Raw genomic sequence first — 16,528 nt, forward strand, 5'->3', positions numbered from 1 at the left:
CATGGGAACTAGGAAGGATAGACCATGAACACAAGGAAGAAATAGATGGCGAGCACAATGAAAGATCTACCGCACTCCTCGGGTTCTGCAAAGGAGATACCCTACGAGTGGGAGATCCATCATTAAGCACAACCATGTTATTGTCATCCAAAATGTCCAAGAACTGAGAGGAATTGGAGTCATTGGAATGAGAGCCCCAGGATGTATGGTGGACATTAAAGTAACCTAATACAACCCGAGGAAGAGAAATAGAAGAAATAATGGATGAAAGTTCGGAAAGGACAAAAGGATTAGGAGAAGGAATATATATATACAGTATTTACAATACGGACAGCCACAATATTAAACGAACTACTATGTACAGGTAGAGAAAGTACAGAATATGTACATTGGCTGGAGACAAAAATGGCTGCTCCAGCCTTACCATCAACTCTGTCGTCCCGGAAGCATGCATAGCCCGATAACGTGAACCAGGCATCAACCATGTCTCCTGGACGGCAATAATTGATGGCTTATGAGAGTTGACTATGTCAAAGATTTCTTGTTTTTTATTCTTGATGCTACGACAGTTCCACTGGATCAATGTGAACTGATCAATCACTGTGACCAGGACAATCACAATATTAGACATCCACAACCAATACGAGACACTTCAACAGCAAAATATTCACGAAATAACCCGAAAAATACGCTAGAAACAACAAAAGAAGAAAAACACTTGTTTAGGCACTCGACCGAAAAAGCAGAGTCAATAATAGTTCTTCTAAATTTATCAGGTTAATAATTATTATCTGTCAAAGCTGAAAACATGAATCATAATACAAACTTTTATTTACATATTTCGGTTTGGTAATTTTGATACAAGTTAGTATATTTGCAATGTCAAGGAAAATCAGAAGGCTGAATTTTTGGCAAAGTGAAAATAAATAATTATTCATAACTATGAAAATAATTAATAATAAGGACGTAGCGGAAACATGGCGGAAAGACTCAAAAGTCAAAACAGATTCTTTTATTGATATTGCATATTATTGTCTTTGAAAGTTGTTATTTTGACTCATATAACAGCCTGTTAAATATTTAACGGACCTCCATAGCAGGAATTAAATTTAACACCGTGTTAGGTGATTTAACATGACATTAGGGCATGGTGGAACGCTCGATAGCTCTAACAGGCCATTAACTGATTTAACAAGCCATTATTTATTTAACATTGCTTGATGAAACTGGGTCTAAGCACAACAGTCTACACTCTACAGGCATGCTCTAGAGTCTAGAAGTTTAGACTAGGAACTATAGAGTAATAAGTACGCAATAAAACGAATCACTAGGTATACCAAAATATATTTCATTACTTACAAAAATATTTACATTTCACCATACCAACTATAAAATTACTGTCCTTACTACTATACTTTTCAAAAATATTTTTCATATAGATTCACGTGACAGTCGTTAACAAATAACTTTACCACTTTTACGAAAAATATTAAATCCACGATTTTAGAGTTACCATTCACAAAGCTATAGGTTATGGGTTGGTCTTTTTGGAGTAACAAAGGAAATTAAGAACAGTTTACATTAGAACTAAGTAGAACATTATATTTTAGACTAAGTAACCAAGGAGAGTAGCTTGTAATTTTTTGTGATAACGTGAACTTACGATAATTATTTCTATACTAATTCACGGTAGTTAAATGATTGTACACAGAGTTTGTTACATTTTATGTGATGTTAAATAATAAATGGGTATTACAGTTTTTTACTTACCTACTTTATAAACAACGTTAGATTCTATTTTACAAAATAAAATGTTCATCATGCACCGACATTTGAATAATTAAAACATATTTTGTGCTCATAGATAGAAATATAATTAATAATTATTGGGCAAGGCATTGTTTAAATATGGCAAATTTTTCGTTCAGGCTTCCTTAAAATACTTAATAGAGATATTCCATGTGATAAATATAGATAATATGGATAGATTTTCCTACATACCATGTTAGCATTGCTAAATATGTACTTTATTCTACGTAAGACTCAAATGATATAAAATTCAGTCTTTTTGTGATTATCTTAGTTAAGCTAACTTTAAAAGTACGTTTAAGACTGAAACTCAGCAGGTACTAGGGGTAGTAACAGAGCTGGTAGCTAGTAAAATAAAATATAAAATCTACATATTTTAATATATAAGTAAGTAAGAATTTTAATACAATATGTTATTATGAATAAAAAAAATTGAGTTTGAGTTTAAGAATAATATTGGATTTAACGTTTTATAATATTTACACAAAATAAGCCAAAGTCATAAAACTGAAGGTAGGTATCAATATTATTATTATTATATAATACAAATTATCACAGGCATTTCTTTACGCGTAAACGAAATTTAATGCATAATATGAAACTTTACATCAATTTTCCAATTTTCCTCCATCAGAGTTAATCAGAAATTATATTTCTGATGATATAGTTATAAAAATAAAAATACTATAAATAAATCTATAGGAATGCAAATAATAAATGAGAGAAAAAAATTAAGCACTAAAAGCTCCGACAAGAAATCCGTTAAGTACCTCTAAAAATAAATTCTAAATATTTAATAAACTTTAAAATTATTTTAGTTACGCAGTTATTTTTTTAACATTTGTAAATATTAAAACTATCATATCACATTTTCTTACTCTTAAACGTTAGTTACAGCTTTTTCTTATATCCATATGAGTTGATAGCTGAAAAGAAGAAGCATTAATTATTATTAGTTGTGATATCAAATGAATAATAAAAAATACGCAAGCTATTGCATGGCATTTTTTACCAACTTATGCAAATAATTTATAATTTTTTCGGGTAAAAAACTATCCTCCGTCCTTTCCCGGGACTCAATGTATCTCCATGCCAAATTTCAACAAAATCGGTTCAGCTGTTTAAGCGTGAAGAGGTAACAGACTGACAGACAGACAAACAGGCGGACAGACAGACGAACAAACAGACAGAGACAGACACACTTTCACATTTATAATATTAGTATGGATAACGGAACGCACATTATATGAATTAAATAATAATATTTGGGTAACTTATTAGTTATTTATAACGAGCTTTTGCCCGCGGCTTCGCTCGCGTTAAGAAGTATTATTATATACAAACTTTCATCTCCTATTTGAGCCCCTTGGGGTTGGAATTTATCAAAATCCTTTCTTAGCGGATGCCTACGTCATAACATCTACCTGCATGCCAAATTTCAGCCCGATCCGTCCAGTGGTTTGGGCTGTGCGTTGATAGATCACTATGGACACTATGTCAATCAGTCAGTCAGTCACCCTTGAGTTTTATATATATAGATTACAAAACAATTACAAATTCATATTCGTATTTTATATGGTGTTCATTAATTAATATTTAAGTCAAGTAGAAAAAAATTAACTTTAACTATGCTTTGACGATATAATCACACAAATTACAATTATGTATTATGTAAATAAAGTTTAAAATTATTTCACACTAAAAGTGCTCTTCGCGCCGCTGCCGGCCGCTGCCGATCCGGTGTGAATTGGGCCTAAATGCAAGTTTCGTAAATCCGCAATGTACCCGTACGTTTCCCATACGATGTTACAAGCTGGCAAAAGTTGCCCTCACTAATAATTTCTTGTATTTGCAATTGTAGAGTCACAGACGTGGGCTGATGAAACTGATTAGTCACCGTTTAAGCCATACACCTAACGTAAGTTTACTTAACTTATTTGTGTAAAAACCGGTACCTCGTGGTAGTTCACTGCTTACGCCACTTGTATGTAAAAAGTCCTATACTAATACTAATAATGAATAAACATACTTAGACGGATTTGTTCCGTATAAAAACTACAAATATCAGAATAATTGTATTTGCAAGCTAATGCATTGTGCTGTCGAAAATGAAAATTGACTTTGTCGTCTATATTTACGAAATAGAAGAGATTCTAATATTCAGAAGTATCCATGAAATGGGCATTGTCCAAAAAAAATCACATGTAAGTACTTTTTATATATTTTTTTTCGTTAAAATAGGGTATTTTAAGAATATAAATTAAATAATTTTGAAATTCATTGGCTAGTTTTTTCTCAATAAATTTTTAAAGTTTCGCTCTGACGTCATCATCGGCGGCCAACTGACCTCTGCAGTATGTTTTAAATTTCCTTTCAATCTTATTTACAATGGCTGGTTCGTCAAATACAAGTTCTCATTATGTGAAAGCTGATACGAGAAGCTTACCAAAAGTTCGAAACGTAATGTTGATCGAATTTATTGCTAATTTAACGCCATTGAAGGTCAAACTAAGGTTAAACATATTTGTTCAAAAATATAAGTAACTAATGGGTATTTTTTTCGTTTATATACAGAAAAACGATCATTGACCTTATTCCTCGAAATGTTTTTGAAATGAGCAAAATTAAAAATAAATGGACAATCCCCATTGTATTTCGCGCGCTAACTCTAAGGAATCAGGGCGGAGGTGCGGACCTCAAGAAAATACCTTATACTTAGTTAATTTCCGATATGGTCCCTCGCTAATGAAATGATATTCCATACAAAAAAAAAATATAGACAAAATTACCTTTAAATTCAGTATCACAAATGAGGAGCAGCTCCAGCCACTGGTTGCCGGTGACGGTGGGGATGGAGAGCGTGCCCCCGTAGCACTCCGGCAGGCACTTGGGGCTCAGGTACTTGTACAGCAGCTCCCGGTCGTTGCCGATAAACTGGATCCTCGACCGCAGCTTCTCCTTCAGGATCGGTTTGAATAGTTGGAACACCATGTTGAAGATGTACGGCTGGTTGATGATGTACAGCCCCTTTATACGCAGAGGTATGCTCTCCTGAAAACACGAGTAAGTATATTACCACACACAAATCAAAGTCTAACCTAATTAGTACAATTAGTAGAGCATTAAAGAGGACGCAGTCAATATTTGTTCGATTTTTTAAAATATAATATGAGACCAATGTGCGAATTAATTTCGCACCTACTGGCTATGGTTCTATCATTTAGCAGCCGCATGCCGGATCCTGAATCGTCGGGATCCGTCGGAGCATCCGGACATTAAGAAAACGATTATTTACGATGACCTTTCGATCTTAGTTTGTGGTGATTCTCATGATTATTCCTAATAGGTATCTCGACGTCACTAAAATGTCCACGTGCTTATGTACCTGGAGCCAATCGACGATTCTCTTGGCGAACTGCGGTGTGAACTGCCAGGCCTGCTGCAGGGAGAGGCCGTCCATGTCGAGGACGACGACGGCGCCGCAGATCTGAGTCTCCGGTTCCAGCATGGCCGCCTCCAGGAACAACACACACCCCTTGAACACCTCGTCCAATGTGCATTTGTTGTGATTCCACTTCTCTGAAAATGTAGGCAAAATGTTTTTAAAATTGTAAAAAAAACTTAGAAAACACTAGAAGTGTTAATGACGTAAACGTCTATTAGTAACTACTAACTAAGTATTTTTTGCTACGTCAAAATGTGCGAAAAGTATCATTTTAAATGGAATAAAAACTTGGATACTTGAAGTGCCAATTGAGACCATGCCGAATTCGTTTATTTCCTTGACAGAACGTCAACTGCAAAAACTAGTTCCAAGTTCCAACTTGACGGGTAAAACACCTCCCACAGTAGACGTTTGCTATTTTTTGCATAAAATTTGCCGTGCTCATTGTTATTTGTTTCCTTGTCAATCTCGTGAATAATAACCCATCATTATAGTTAACTTTTGTACATGGCAAATGACACTTGATACCTACAAACAATGAAATTTAAATTGGTGCTATGTACGCGGAACACATCAAGAAATAATAGCATAATGTGCATCGTATGTAGTCGAAACGTGCTGCCAGACAATAGACTTAAAGAATAATAATTATAAAATTATGGTGTGATACAAAGAACCTGAACGTTTGTAGACGATCGTAAAATTACTGTTGAATATACAGCTTTGGTGACAACTAAAGCTACTTGAAATAAATACCTAAGATTAAAGATATACTGTAATCATCAGATAAATTAATTCATGAGCAGATGGCGGGTCTACGCTGTCTGGATGGGTTATATCAAGTCAATGTTACTCGAGATCTTTCGATTTTTTTTTATGAAATAAGGGGGCAAACGAGCAAACGGGTCACCTGATGGCAAGCAACTTCCGTCGCCCATGGACACTCGCAGCATCAGAAGAGCTGCAAGTGCGTTGCCGGCCTTTTAAGAGGGAATAAGGTAATACGGGAGGGTAGGGAAGGGAAGGGAAGGGAATAGTTGAGGGAAGGGAAGGGAATAGTTGAGGGTAGGGAAGGGAATAGGGTAGGGGTTAGGGGATTGGGCCTCCGGTAAACTCACTCACTCGGCGAAACACAGCGCAAGCGCTGTTTCACGCCGGTTTTCTGTGAGAACGTGGTATTTATCCGGTCGAGCCGGCCCATTCGTGCCGAAGCATGACTCTCCCACGTATATCGATTGGGCATAACGACCGAATCTGCATCTGAATATATCCCATGAATCAATGAGGGTGTTTGAAATTCTATTTGCCACCAGCACCCGTAGCATGGCTACAGTAGAAATACGAAAGTATAGACATTAGACAAACAGCGGCGATAAACTGAAGGTGCCGTTCCGATCTTTACCGCGGTTAGCCGCGATCGACAAAAATAATATAAAATATGTCATAAAGTGGCATTATATTTGTTTTTTGTCGTATCTCCGCTGTTTATCTTAGATACTTTCGTACTTCTACTGTAGTCATGCTACGGGTGCTGGTGCTGCTATGTAGCCTTAGGGTCTATCGTGTCAAATAGGCATAAGTATCCTTTTTTTCAAACACCCTCATTGCTTAAGAGCACTTTCAAACTGGGGACATGGGCATTGATACTCACTGCCAAGTTCAATAACGAGCACCCTCCGGCCGAGCTGGTCGCGGGTGGGCAGCACGTGCAGCACGTTCTGGTTGAACACGTTCTGCTCCTTGCTGGGGATGAGGTCGTCGAAGTGCTTGTGATGCTTCACTTTGAACGCGAAGTACCTCTTAATCTATAACACATTGGATGTAATGTTAAATATGTATAACGGTAATCAGGGGTAAGTTAGGACACAGGGTAAGTCCGGATAAATCAACATATCACTAATATAATTAATTAGTCAATGTTTTTTTTTTGCCTGGCTCTACGGGCATATACACCATACTGCACTGCAACCACAAAGTGTAGTACCGTAACTCTAGTTTAATTCAGCGGGAACTTAAATTATCCGAACTTAATCTGCGTCCGAACTCCGAACTTACCTTGATTAAGTATATAATTATTTAGAAACTCATAGATTCTTATGTTTTGCGATTTAAGAATAAATTAACCAACTTCTGACAAATTATTATTATTTATACGTCGTTGCAGTTACAAATTAAACACTACTTTTATGTAGAGTATTTTTCGTTTTACAACAAAGAAACGATGCTAATAATAGCATGGCCAGGCTCTAGCTGCCAATATTTTGTTTCTAAAAATTAAAGTGTAAAAACAAAGCCAAGTCACTAACTTACCAAATCATACGCACTCTCGGGGTAAAATTTGCAGGGGCGCAAAAATCTGGTGAGCCACGCGTCACTCTCGTGCGGCACATACAACTCTTCATCAGCTGAAATCAATTTACCTTCAGTTAAAATACAAATTATATAAATCTAAATCTATTATATAAATTGTCAAAGTAAAGGAAAAGCCGTTACTTCACACGGGATCGTGTCACGAGTCACGACACGACGAAATATTAACGTCTATTATTGTAAAACGGGTTTAAATATTTTGAATGCAAGTTGATTGACAGCAGTTTTTTGTGTTAGAATCAATTGATTATATGATAATACTAATTATTCATTATAATAATATACATGTGCTGTTTTTGCTACACACCGTTTTATATTATTTTCATAATCACACAGTATTTTCCTCATGAGAAAAATTTACTCATAAACCTACTACGGTGTTTGGTCGGGTCAATACATTAACATTGTCTTGACAACGCCCGTTGTGATGTTATTATTCTTTGATTATTATTACATCCACAGTCGTGGTCATAGCTTATTTGTGGTGTGGTCTACCACAGATCGATAGACATAACTCGCCCCATTTACATACACCTCCTGATGACTCAACGTCAAGGATAATACGCTGAATGGAAAACCCAAATTCTTACCGACTAGCAACCTGCGCAGCTCCTTAATAGCGGGCTGCACCACATCTGGGGTTTCCCGGAGCTCCCGCCTGGCTATCTCCTTGACGGAGTCGCGCGGCTCGTCCAGCTCGAACTGCAGGGTGAAGTCGCCCAGCTGCACCGTGGGCAGCGTTGATACGTCAGACAACATGTGCTGCGAAACTAAAACAAAAAGGTTTTTAAGCACGGAATACTCTATGGGTAACTAACGCAAGATTCTTAGATTTATGGACTGTGCACCACGGTAGAGTATTAATAGATTTTTAGTTTCCACTTTCCTAAACATACTCGATTTGGTTGCGATGTGATGAATAAAATATTGCAGCTCTATGTAATCAATGGTTTTAATATTATTATACACGACTTAATTAGTCAAATATTAAGAAGCAACGTTCAGTACGTTATACAATAGTGGAGGCGTACTCTGCAAGAGATAAAAAAATAATTAATTGGCTATAATATTAACAGACTTCAAATAAAATGTTTCAATGAGCAAAGGAATATTTATGGTCTCTAAAATGTTAAAAATAATACCTAAATATTATTTAACTAAGTACTTGCTAAGGTTCGCAATGTTGAAATGAATATTACAGTCTGCTCTGCTCTAAAGCCTCATATGACATATATAGTTACAAAGTATATATAATATAGTTACAAAGAAGCCGATGGATACGGTCGGAGTTCGGACTGATCGCAAGCCGCCTGACAGGGCTCAAACGGGAATGCACAAAATAGTAGGCAAGTAATTTAATTTTACTGAACAGAACAGGTTAATGGATATTCAATACCTATGCATCTACAATCTACATCAACCGCAACCACACAAGTCTCCGATCCTATTAAAGGGATAGAAAATTAAATATACATAATATAATATTGGAAAAATACCACATTAAATGTTAATTAACTCCCCATTAGTCCGAAATGAATGTCTCGATTAAGCAATGATAATACTGCCAGGCTGGTAGGAACTAGGAGCTCAGGGTAGGAGAGTAATGTATCTAACTGCCGTACTCAGACTGCCGCACTCAGAGTGGAACATTAATAACTTAAATGTAATTAATTCAAAATTTTGACATAAGCCACATTATCTGTCAAACTCTTCATTAAATTGAAAATTATCTAATCGTAATTAAATTCGTCTCTGAGTACGGCGCGGGCGAAGAGACATTTAATTATGACTAGCTGTCCCGGTGAATTTCCGTTTAGCCGTTTTCGAGTTTTAGCGCGACTAACACATTTGAAAATCCATTTTTATATTATAAGTTTAAGCTTTATTATAATGAAGAGTTTGACAGATATGAGGCTTATGTCAAAATTTTGAATTAATTACATGTACTTACATGGGGCACACTAAAAGTTTTGCACTTCCAGCTAATCGGAACTATTTGAGTTTTGAATGTTATATTTTTTTAAACGTTGCAACCTTCCTAGCAATATAAAAAAAATTGGCGGGAAATCATTTGTCAATTGTTTTTTATCACGCATCAAAGTTCTACGTACGCAACGAAATTGGAATTAGGTCGAAAAGATTTTAGAGCGATGATTTTTTATGATTTTAAAAGTTCTCTCTCTTCGCAAGACTGTGCTGCTCGTCTTTAAAATGCTTTTGGGAGGGAAGTACCTTGTTTGAGCACCGTGAGGAGATGGTTTATTGAATTTGAGAGAGGTCGAGTTTCTTTACATGACGAATTTCGTGAAGGGTGGCCTTCAACTGCCGTCAACGAAATTAATGTGGCTACTGTTAAGCGGCTAATTGAAGAAAACCCGTAGATTACCTATGAGACGATTTGAGGACTCTTAAGGATTGGTATGAGCCAAATTCAAAAAAAATTACACGAAGAATTGTGAGTTCGGAGAATTTGTTGTCGTTGGACCCCTCATGAACTGACAGCGGAGCAAAAGCGGGCTCGCGTGGAATGGTGCTCACAGATGCTACTGAAGCACGCCCACGGACATTCTAATGCTGTTTATGACAAAAACAGGAGACGAAACGTGGATTTGTTGTTTTGAACCCGAAAAAGAACAGCAATCTTGTGAGTGGGTGTTTGAAAATGAGAACAAGCCAACAGAGGCAGGCGAGAAATGTTGGTAAGAAAAAGATCGCGTTTTTTTTCTGAACTACGGATCCCATTTGTACAATTCCACTTGGAGATCAAAAGAGTGTTAATGCTGAGTGGTATTCTACCATTTGTTTACCCAGGATATTAAAAAAGGATCGCGATAGACGACCAAAAAGCCGCATTCTCCTACACCATGACGACGCCTCTTCACACACAGCCAACAAAACAAAGTCATTTTTAGGTTCCGAAAAATCACAACTCGTCACCCATCCTGCACATAGCCCCGACCTAGCACCCTGTGATTTCTGTATTTTCCCAAAATTAAAGATTTAATGAGAGGTTTTACTTTTACCAACTCCGAAGAGGCAGTGATAGCGTTCAATCAGCACGTAGAAAACATGCCTTTAGATCTGTGGTCCTCCTGTTTTAAAAAATGGTTCGATCGCATAAAAAAATATTCAGAATGTAAGGGAGAGTATTTTGAAAAGCAATAAACATAATATTTTGGTTATAACACGATGTTTTTTTAAGTTACGCAAAACTTTCAGTGTGACCTAAGTAATTATTAATGTTCCACTTTGAGTGCGGCAGTAACATTATTAAGGAACACGTCACTCACAAAATACAATAAATAAACAATTTTGCATGCGTTGCAGATTTTAATGATAGATAAACAATATTTTTCCACCTTTAATCTACTTTTCTTTCTGTATCGAGTATCAAAAAATTGTAGGCTCTTATAATAGGTACCTAAATGACGTACGTTCAATATGCGGATTGCGATGTTTTATTTTGATAACTGCAGTAAATAAAAATCTTGAATTACGACAATTAAAAAGCCAGATCATTTTATTTTAAAAGGTTCCTTTGAGGCTATAAGTTATTTGAATTCTAAAAGTTCTTTGAGTGAGTTCCACGCACAGATTTTGTGATTAAAAATTATATATTATAAATTATATCTACTAACAAAATGTGCATTTTAATTCCTTGTCACCAATACAATTATAGTCTAAATCATAGCTCCATGGTTACTTCCTACCTAACAATTTGAGAGATTAACCACGGATTATTACGACCAATTACATATAGTTACCACCAGTTTGCCACCGACCTAGAACATACCGATCGTAGTACAACCGCAGCTCAGCGATTTCGCCATTGACAATTTACCCAAACAAGCAGTTTTCGCGACTTTGCCGACCCCAGTAAAACTATCCGGTGACTGATCTAAATGTTGTATGTTATACAGAGTTATATAATATATTATGTGTTTATAACGAAACAAGCTTTATTTTTATTCTGTAAAAGCTTTGTGTCTAGTCCTAGAAAATGCAGTAGTGTAGGTACTAGAAAATGTTAAGCTACTATGTAGTCGTTTTGCTACCCTCATCTCCAGGCAATATAAAAATATTAATAGAATTTTTATTTTCATAATACACAAAAACATTATCAAAAAATGTGATTTATGTACTTAATTTGAATAAATTGAGATCATTAATTTGCTTCTTATAAAATTAAAATCGTAATTACAACACTAATAACAATATCATTGTTATACCCACATACACGAGTGGACTGTTTTTCGTAAATTTTCCTCGTGTTACTTGAGTAGATTTATTATGTTATTAAAATCCTAATTTAATTTACATAATATTTATCAACTAAATTATAATACCTACTAGGTATGTCCAAATGCGGCCTGATAATAGTTTGAATCTACGACTATTATCTTCAATCCTGCATATCCGAGCAGCCCCTACTATTTTCTAGTTAAGTATTAGCAATGTACGTTTTGAGTACTCACTTTTTCCCATTTCCCGGAATTTTCCCACTTCGGATTCGACTTCGGCGAGTCGCGACGGAACTATCGTACTAATGGAACAACACAAACTGCGACTGGCGACTGCCACTGGAGTGAGCGGTCGAGCGAGCATCGATGCCGATTTATATTGCGCTAAGCGACTCACGCGTACCCACATACACATGCTAAGTGTGTTTACACACCTTTGCTACCGTCATATTCAATTTTGAGACACTCATTAGTCATTATGGATTTGAAAAAAAAGGATGAATGATTCTATGCTTCCAAGTTGCATCATATCAGCGCATACACCAGCAGGTGTATGCGCTGATATTACAGTTTAGATGATAATGTTCTTATTTTCAATTTACGTTCGAAACTCGTCATGAGCGAATTGAGCGATACACTTACGATAAGTAATACAATGTAGTTTTTAGGGTTCCATTCCCAAAGGTTAAAAACGGGACCCTATTACTGAGACTTCGATATCTGTCCCTCCGTCTGTCCGTCTGTCTGTCCGTCTGTCTGTCTATCTGTCTCCAGGCTGTATCTCAAGAACCGCTATAGAGCCTAGACTTCTGAACATTTCACAGATTGTGTATTTCTGTTGCCGCTATAACAACAAATAAGTACTAAAAATAAAATAAAATAAATATTTAAGGGGGTTCCCAATACTCCCATACATAAAACGTGATTTTTTTCATTCCACGCCAAGCGGACAGAAAAAAAGTTAATGTCTCCGATTTTGATAATAATTAATAATATAATATGACTAGCTGTTGCCCGCGACTTCGTCCGCGTGGACTTTAGTTTATAGCGCGCGGTGTCAACAAAATTTGTGTCAAATTTAAAAACTTTTTAAAACCCTGGTAAGTGGTACCCCTCTTAGGGCCGCGCTACACCGGAATGGCAGCGCTGAAAGTGCTCGCCTCGCCGCTGCCGCCTGCTGCTTCCGGTGTAGACAGACAGACAGACAGAGATACTTTCGCATTTATAATATTAGTATGGATTATGGCACATTGCGCACGTATCAATAATAACACGTATAGGTATGACATAATTTATGTCATACTTATACGTGTTGTGTTCAACGCCTCCGTGGTCCAGCTGTGGTTAAGAGCGTGGCTCTTGAGTCTTGACTCGGAGGTCGTGGGTTCGATTCCCGCGTTGAAAACATGTTATTTATAAGTTTGGTTAGGACACTGCAGGCTGATCACCTGATTGTCTGACAAGTAAGATGATCAATGCGTCGGATGGGCATGTACAAAGTCGGTCCTGCGCCTGATCTCTCGCCAGTCTTGTCGGTCTTCCGTCCCACTGGGTAGTGGGACGGAAGACCGACAAGACTGGCGAGAGCGTTATGAGAGTAAAGGAATAGAGTGGGTCACCCATTAGTTTCACTCGAGGTCCATTTTAAGAAATGAAATGACCTTCGCGGTCCACACATTTTATACATTCTAGGTAATATATAAAAAAATATTTTAAACGAAGGAGAAAAGTAAAAATTTCAGTGCTTTTTGGACTGAAATTGGTGCAAGCTATTGAGATGTTTATCAGTAGGTACGTCGAGACCGAAATTTATTTTTAACGAAGTTCATCTTCGAAAATGCTTGGTCCGCATACAATGGGTCGGCGGTCTGGATGCGGACTGCGGGGCGCGGTCCGCCATTTGGTGACCCTTGGAATAGAGAGTGCTCTTGTGTATTGCGCATACACTTGGGCACTTTAAAATCACTTCTGCGTACCAGGCCTGGTTGCAATAAAACCGGCCACCGTCGCCGAAACCGGTGGGGGGGTTATTATTACGTGTTGTGTTAATGTTGTTATTAAAATACGTGTGCCAAATATTTTTGTATATTAATGACTAGATTTAAAATGATGACTAAAATTTGTCTAACCGGGGACCATCCAGCTGGTTTACCTAAATTAAGGGTTGTTTATAAGCACTCTTTTTTTTATTTGTGAAAAATCTAAAAGTTACAGCTTTTAATTTAATGTGATTTTTGTGACTGCATAGTGCATATTCTTTCTGAATTCTCACATATTATTAGGATGGCTTCGCGGACCACTTGGAATGCCTCCAGGGACCACCAGTGGTCCGTGGACCACCGGTTAAAGGGGCCTATTCATGGGCCGTCTTGCCGTCCGACGGCTTATGCAGGATAATGAATGGTGTCGCTGGCCAGCATAGCCGGCGGTGGGCAAGGCGGCCTGCTGTGAATGAGCCCCTAAAGAACCACTGATTAATGACTAATAAGAGCGAAGAAATAGAGGAAAATGTGGAAAAACGGGGAGAAATTATTTGAAAGGCCTTATTTGAACGCGCTAATCTCAGGAACTACTGGTCCAATGAATTGAATGAAAAATTCTTTCAGTGTTGAAAGCCCATTTATCGAGGAAGGCTAACGGCTGTATTTTATTACGCTAAGACTAATAGGAGCGAGGAAATAGAGGAAAATGTGGAAATAACGGGGGAAATTATTTGAAAGGGCTTATCTCACGAACTACTGGAAACAATTTACTGTTATTTGGCACAGATAAGAAGTAGACCACGTGAAGGATCATAGGCTATTTTTGTGGACTAATTTTTCTATGAAATATCTAATTTACGCTCAAGCGATACTATGTTACATTATTATAATAATGAAGATAAAGTTTAAAATCACATGACACCTGAAAGTGCTCGCCTCGCCGCTGCCATTCCGTTTTGCGCGATCCTATAACATATAATCAAATATTATCATAATATGAGACATTGACTTTTTTAGGGTTCCGCACACAAACGGTAAAAACGGGACCCAGCTATTACTAAGACTTCGATGTCTGTCCGTCCGTCTGTCTGTCTCCAGGCTGTATCTCAAGAACGGCTATAGATAGACTTCTGAAATTTTCACAGAATGTGTATAGGTATCTGTTGCCGCTATAACAACAAAAACTAAAAACAAAATAAAATAAATATTTAAGGGCTCCCATAGTCCATACAACAAACGTGATTTTTTTGCTATTTTTTGCTTGATATCAATAATGACTTAAGTATAATAAATAATAAATACTGATAATTATTATTAATAATTTCTCGATATCAGTAATTAGCTAGGCACTTGAAATTTTTACAAGATCCTGAATTATAGTTCAAGTACTTTAATAATTGATAATAAAATTAAAATAAAATAAATAATTAATTTAATCCCATACAAAAATCAAATTTTTTGGGCTATTTTTGCTCTATAATGGTACGGAAACCTTCGTGTGCGAGTCCGACTCACACTTAGCCGATTTTTTATTTCCTGTCCGTTAAGCGTGGAAAGCCCCAGTAGTATATTACCACAATAGACATAACGATATTACTATGACCTTAGGCCTAGGATAATGTACAAAATGCAGAATATCATAACATTATTAACCGTACATTTTCCGAGATAAAAAGTATCCTATGCCCTTTCACAGGACTCAAAGTATCTCCATACAAAATTTCAACAAAATAGGTTAAGCGGTTTGGCTGACACACAGACACACTTTTGCATTTATTGTATATATATTAGATATACAAATTATCCATTCTTCTAATATATATTAGAAGAATGGATAATTTAAAAAGGCATGTATTTAAATCAATATCTGTATAATGGTATATTCCCTTTTCTCGATCAAAATATTTGAAAGTTTCACCAAAAATACTGACTTGCACACTAATTATGCACCCTAATTTAAAGTTATTTGCATAACTGTTTTACTGAACGAATAACTATTATTAAAATAGTATATCTAACAATTCCTTAGTTCAACAAACATACAACTTTTTAAAGGAAAACCATCACCTAAATTACTTTTAGGAACATCATTTATTCTAAATAAAACCCAATTTAATCTGTTATGTTATATTATACGTGGGAGAGCCATGCTTCGGCACGAATGGGCCGGCTCGACCGGAGAAATACCACGTTCTCACAGAAAACCGGCGTGAAACAGCGCTTGTGCTGTGTTTCGCCGAGTGAGTGAGTTTACCGGAGGCCCAATCCCCTACCCTATTCCCTTCCCTACCCTCTCCAATTCCCTTCCCATCTCTACCCTCCCCTATTACCCTATTCCCTCTTAAAAGGCCGGCAACGCACCTGCAGCTCTTCTGATGCTGCGAGTGTCCATGGGCGACGGAAGTTGCTTTCCATCAGGTGACCCGTTTGCTCGTTTGCCCCCTTATTTCATAAAAAAAAAAAAAAAAAAAAAAATGTTCATATAATAATTAAGAACACATAAAAATCATCAAGTGCTAACTTAACATGGACTAAACTTTGGCACAGTGAATGGTAACTCAGTTTATAAACAATAATAATAAACAATCGGCAAAGGGCGAGTCGGAGTGAGTCGACGGAGCCCCGCTACGCGGGGCTCCTTCTTCTGGGTGGTTTACAAAAAATAACTACGATGGCTAAGG

General features: G+C 36.8%; 1 protein-coding gene across 2 annotated transcripts in view; it reads right to left on the minus strand.

Moving 5' to 3' along the window:
• Positions 1 to 2,495: 2,495 nt before the first annotated feature.
• The window catches only part of LOC121733964 (alpha-tocopherol transfer protein), a 35,304-nt gene continuing 21,271 nt past the window's right edge, over positions 2,496 to 16,528 (minus strand). Inside the window, exons 1-7 of one of the 2 annotated variants that reach the window (XM_042124375.1) lie at positions 12,100 to 12,251; positions 8,215 to 8,394; positions 7,565 to 7,659; positions 6,906 to 7,059; positions 5,195 to 5,388; positions 4,599 to 4,860; positions 2,514 to 2,735 (exon numbers count right to left, since the gene is read on the minus strand). In XM_042124375.1, coding sequence (XP_041980309.1) covers positions 2,701 to 2,735; positions 4,599 to 4,860; positions 5,195 to 5,388; positions 6,906 to 7,059; positions 7,565 to 7,659; positions 8,215 to 8,394; positions 12,100 to 12,229 — 1,050 coding nt within the window. In that variant the 5' untranslated portion in view covers positions 12,230 to 12,251 and the 3' untranslated portion in view covers positions 2,514 to 2,700. Of the gene's footprint in view, positions 2,736 to 4,598; positions 4,861 to 5,194; positions 5,389 to 6,905; positions 7,060 to 7,564; positions 7,660 to 8,214; positions 8,395 to 12,099; positions 12,252 to 16,528 lie in introns of those variants that run through there. The other variant, XM_042124383.1, reaches the window with a different exon arrangement.

This window comes from Aricia agestis, chromosome 1, assembly GCF_905147365.1.
Source record: "Aricia agestis chromosome 1, ilAriAges1.1, whole genome shotgun sequence".
Taxonomy (NCBI): Eukaryota; Metazoa; Arthropoda; class Insecta; order Lepidoptera; family Lycaenidae; genus Aricia; species Aricia agestis.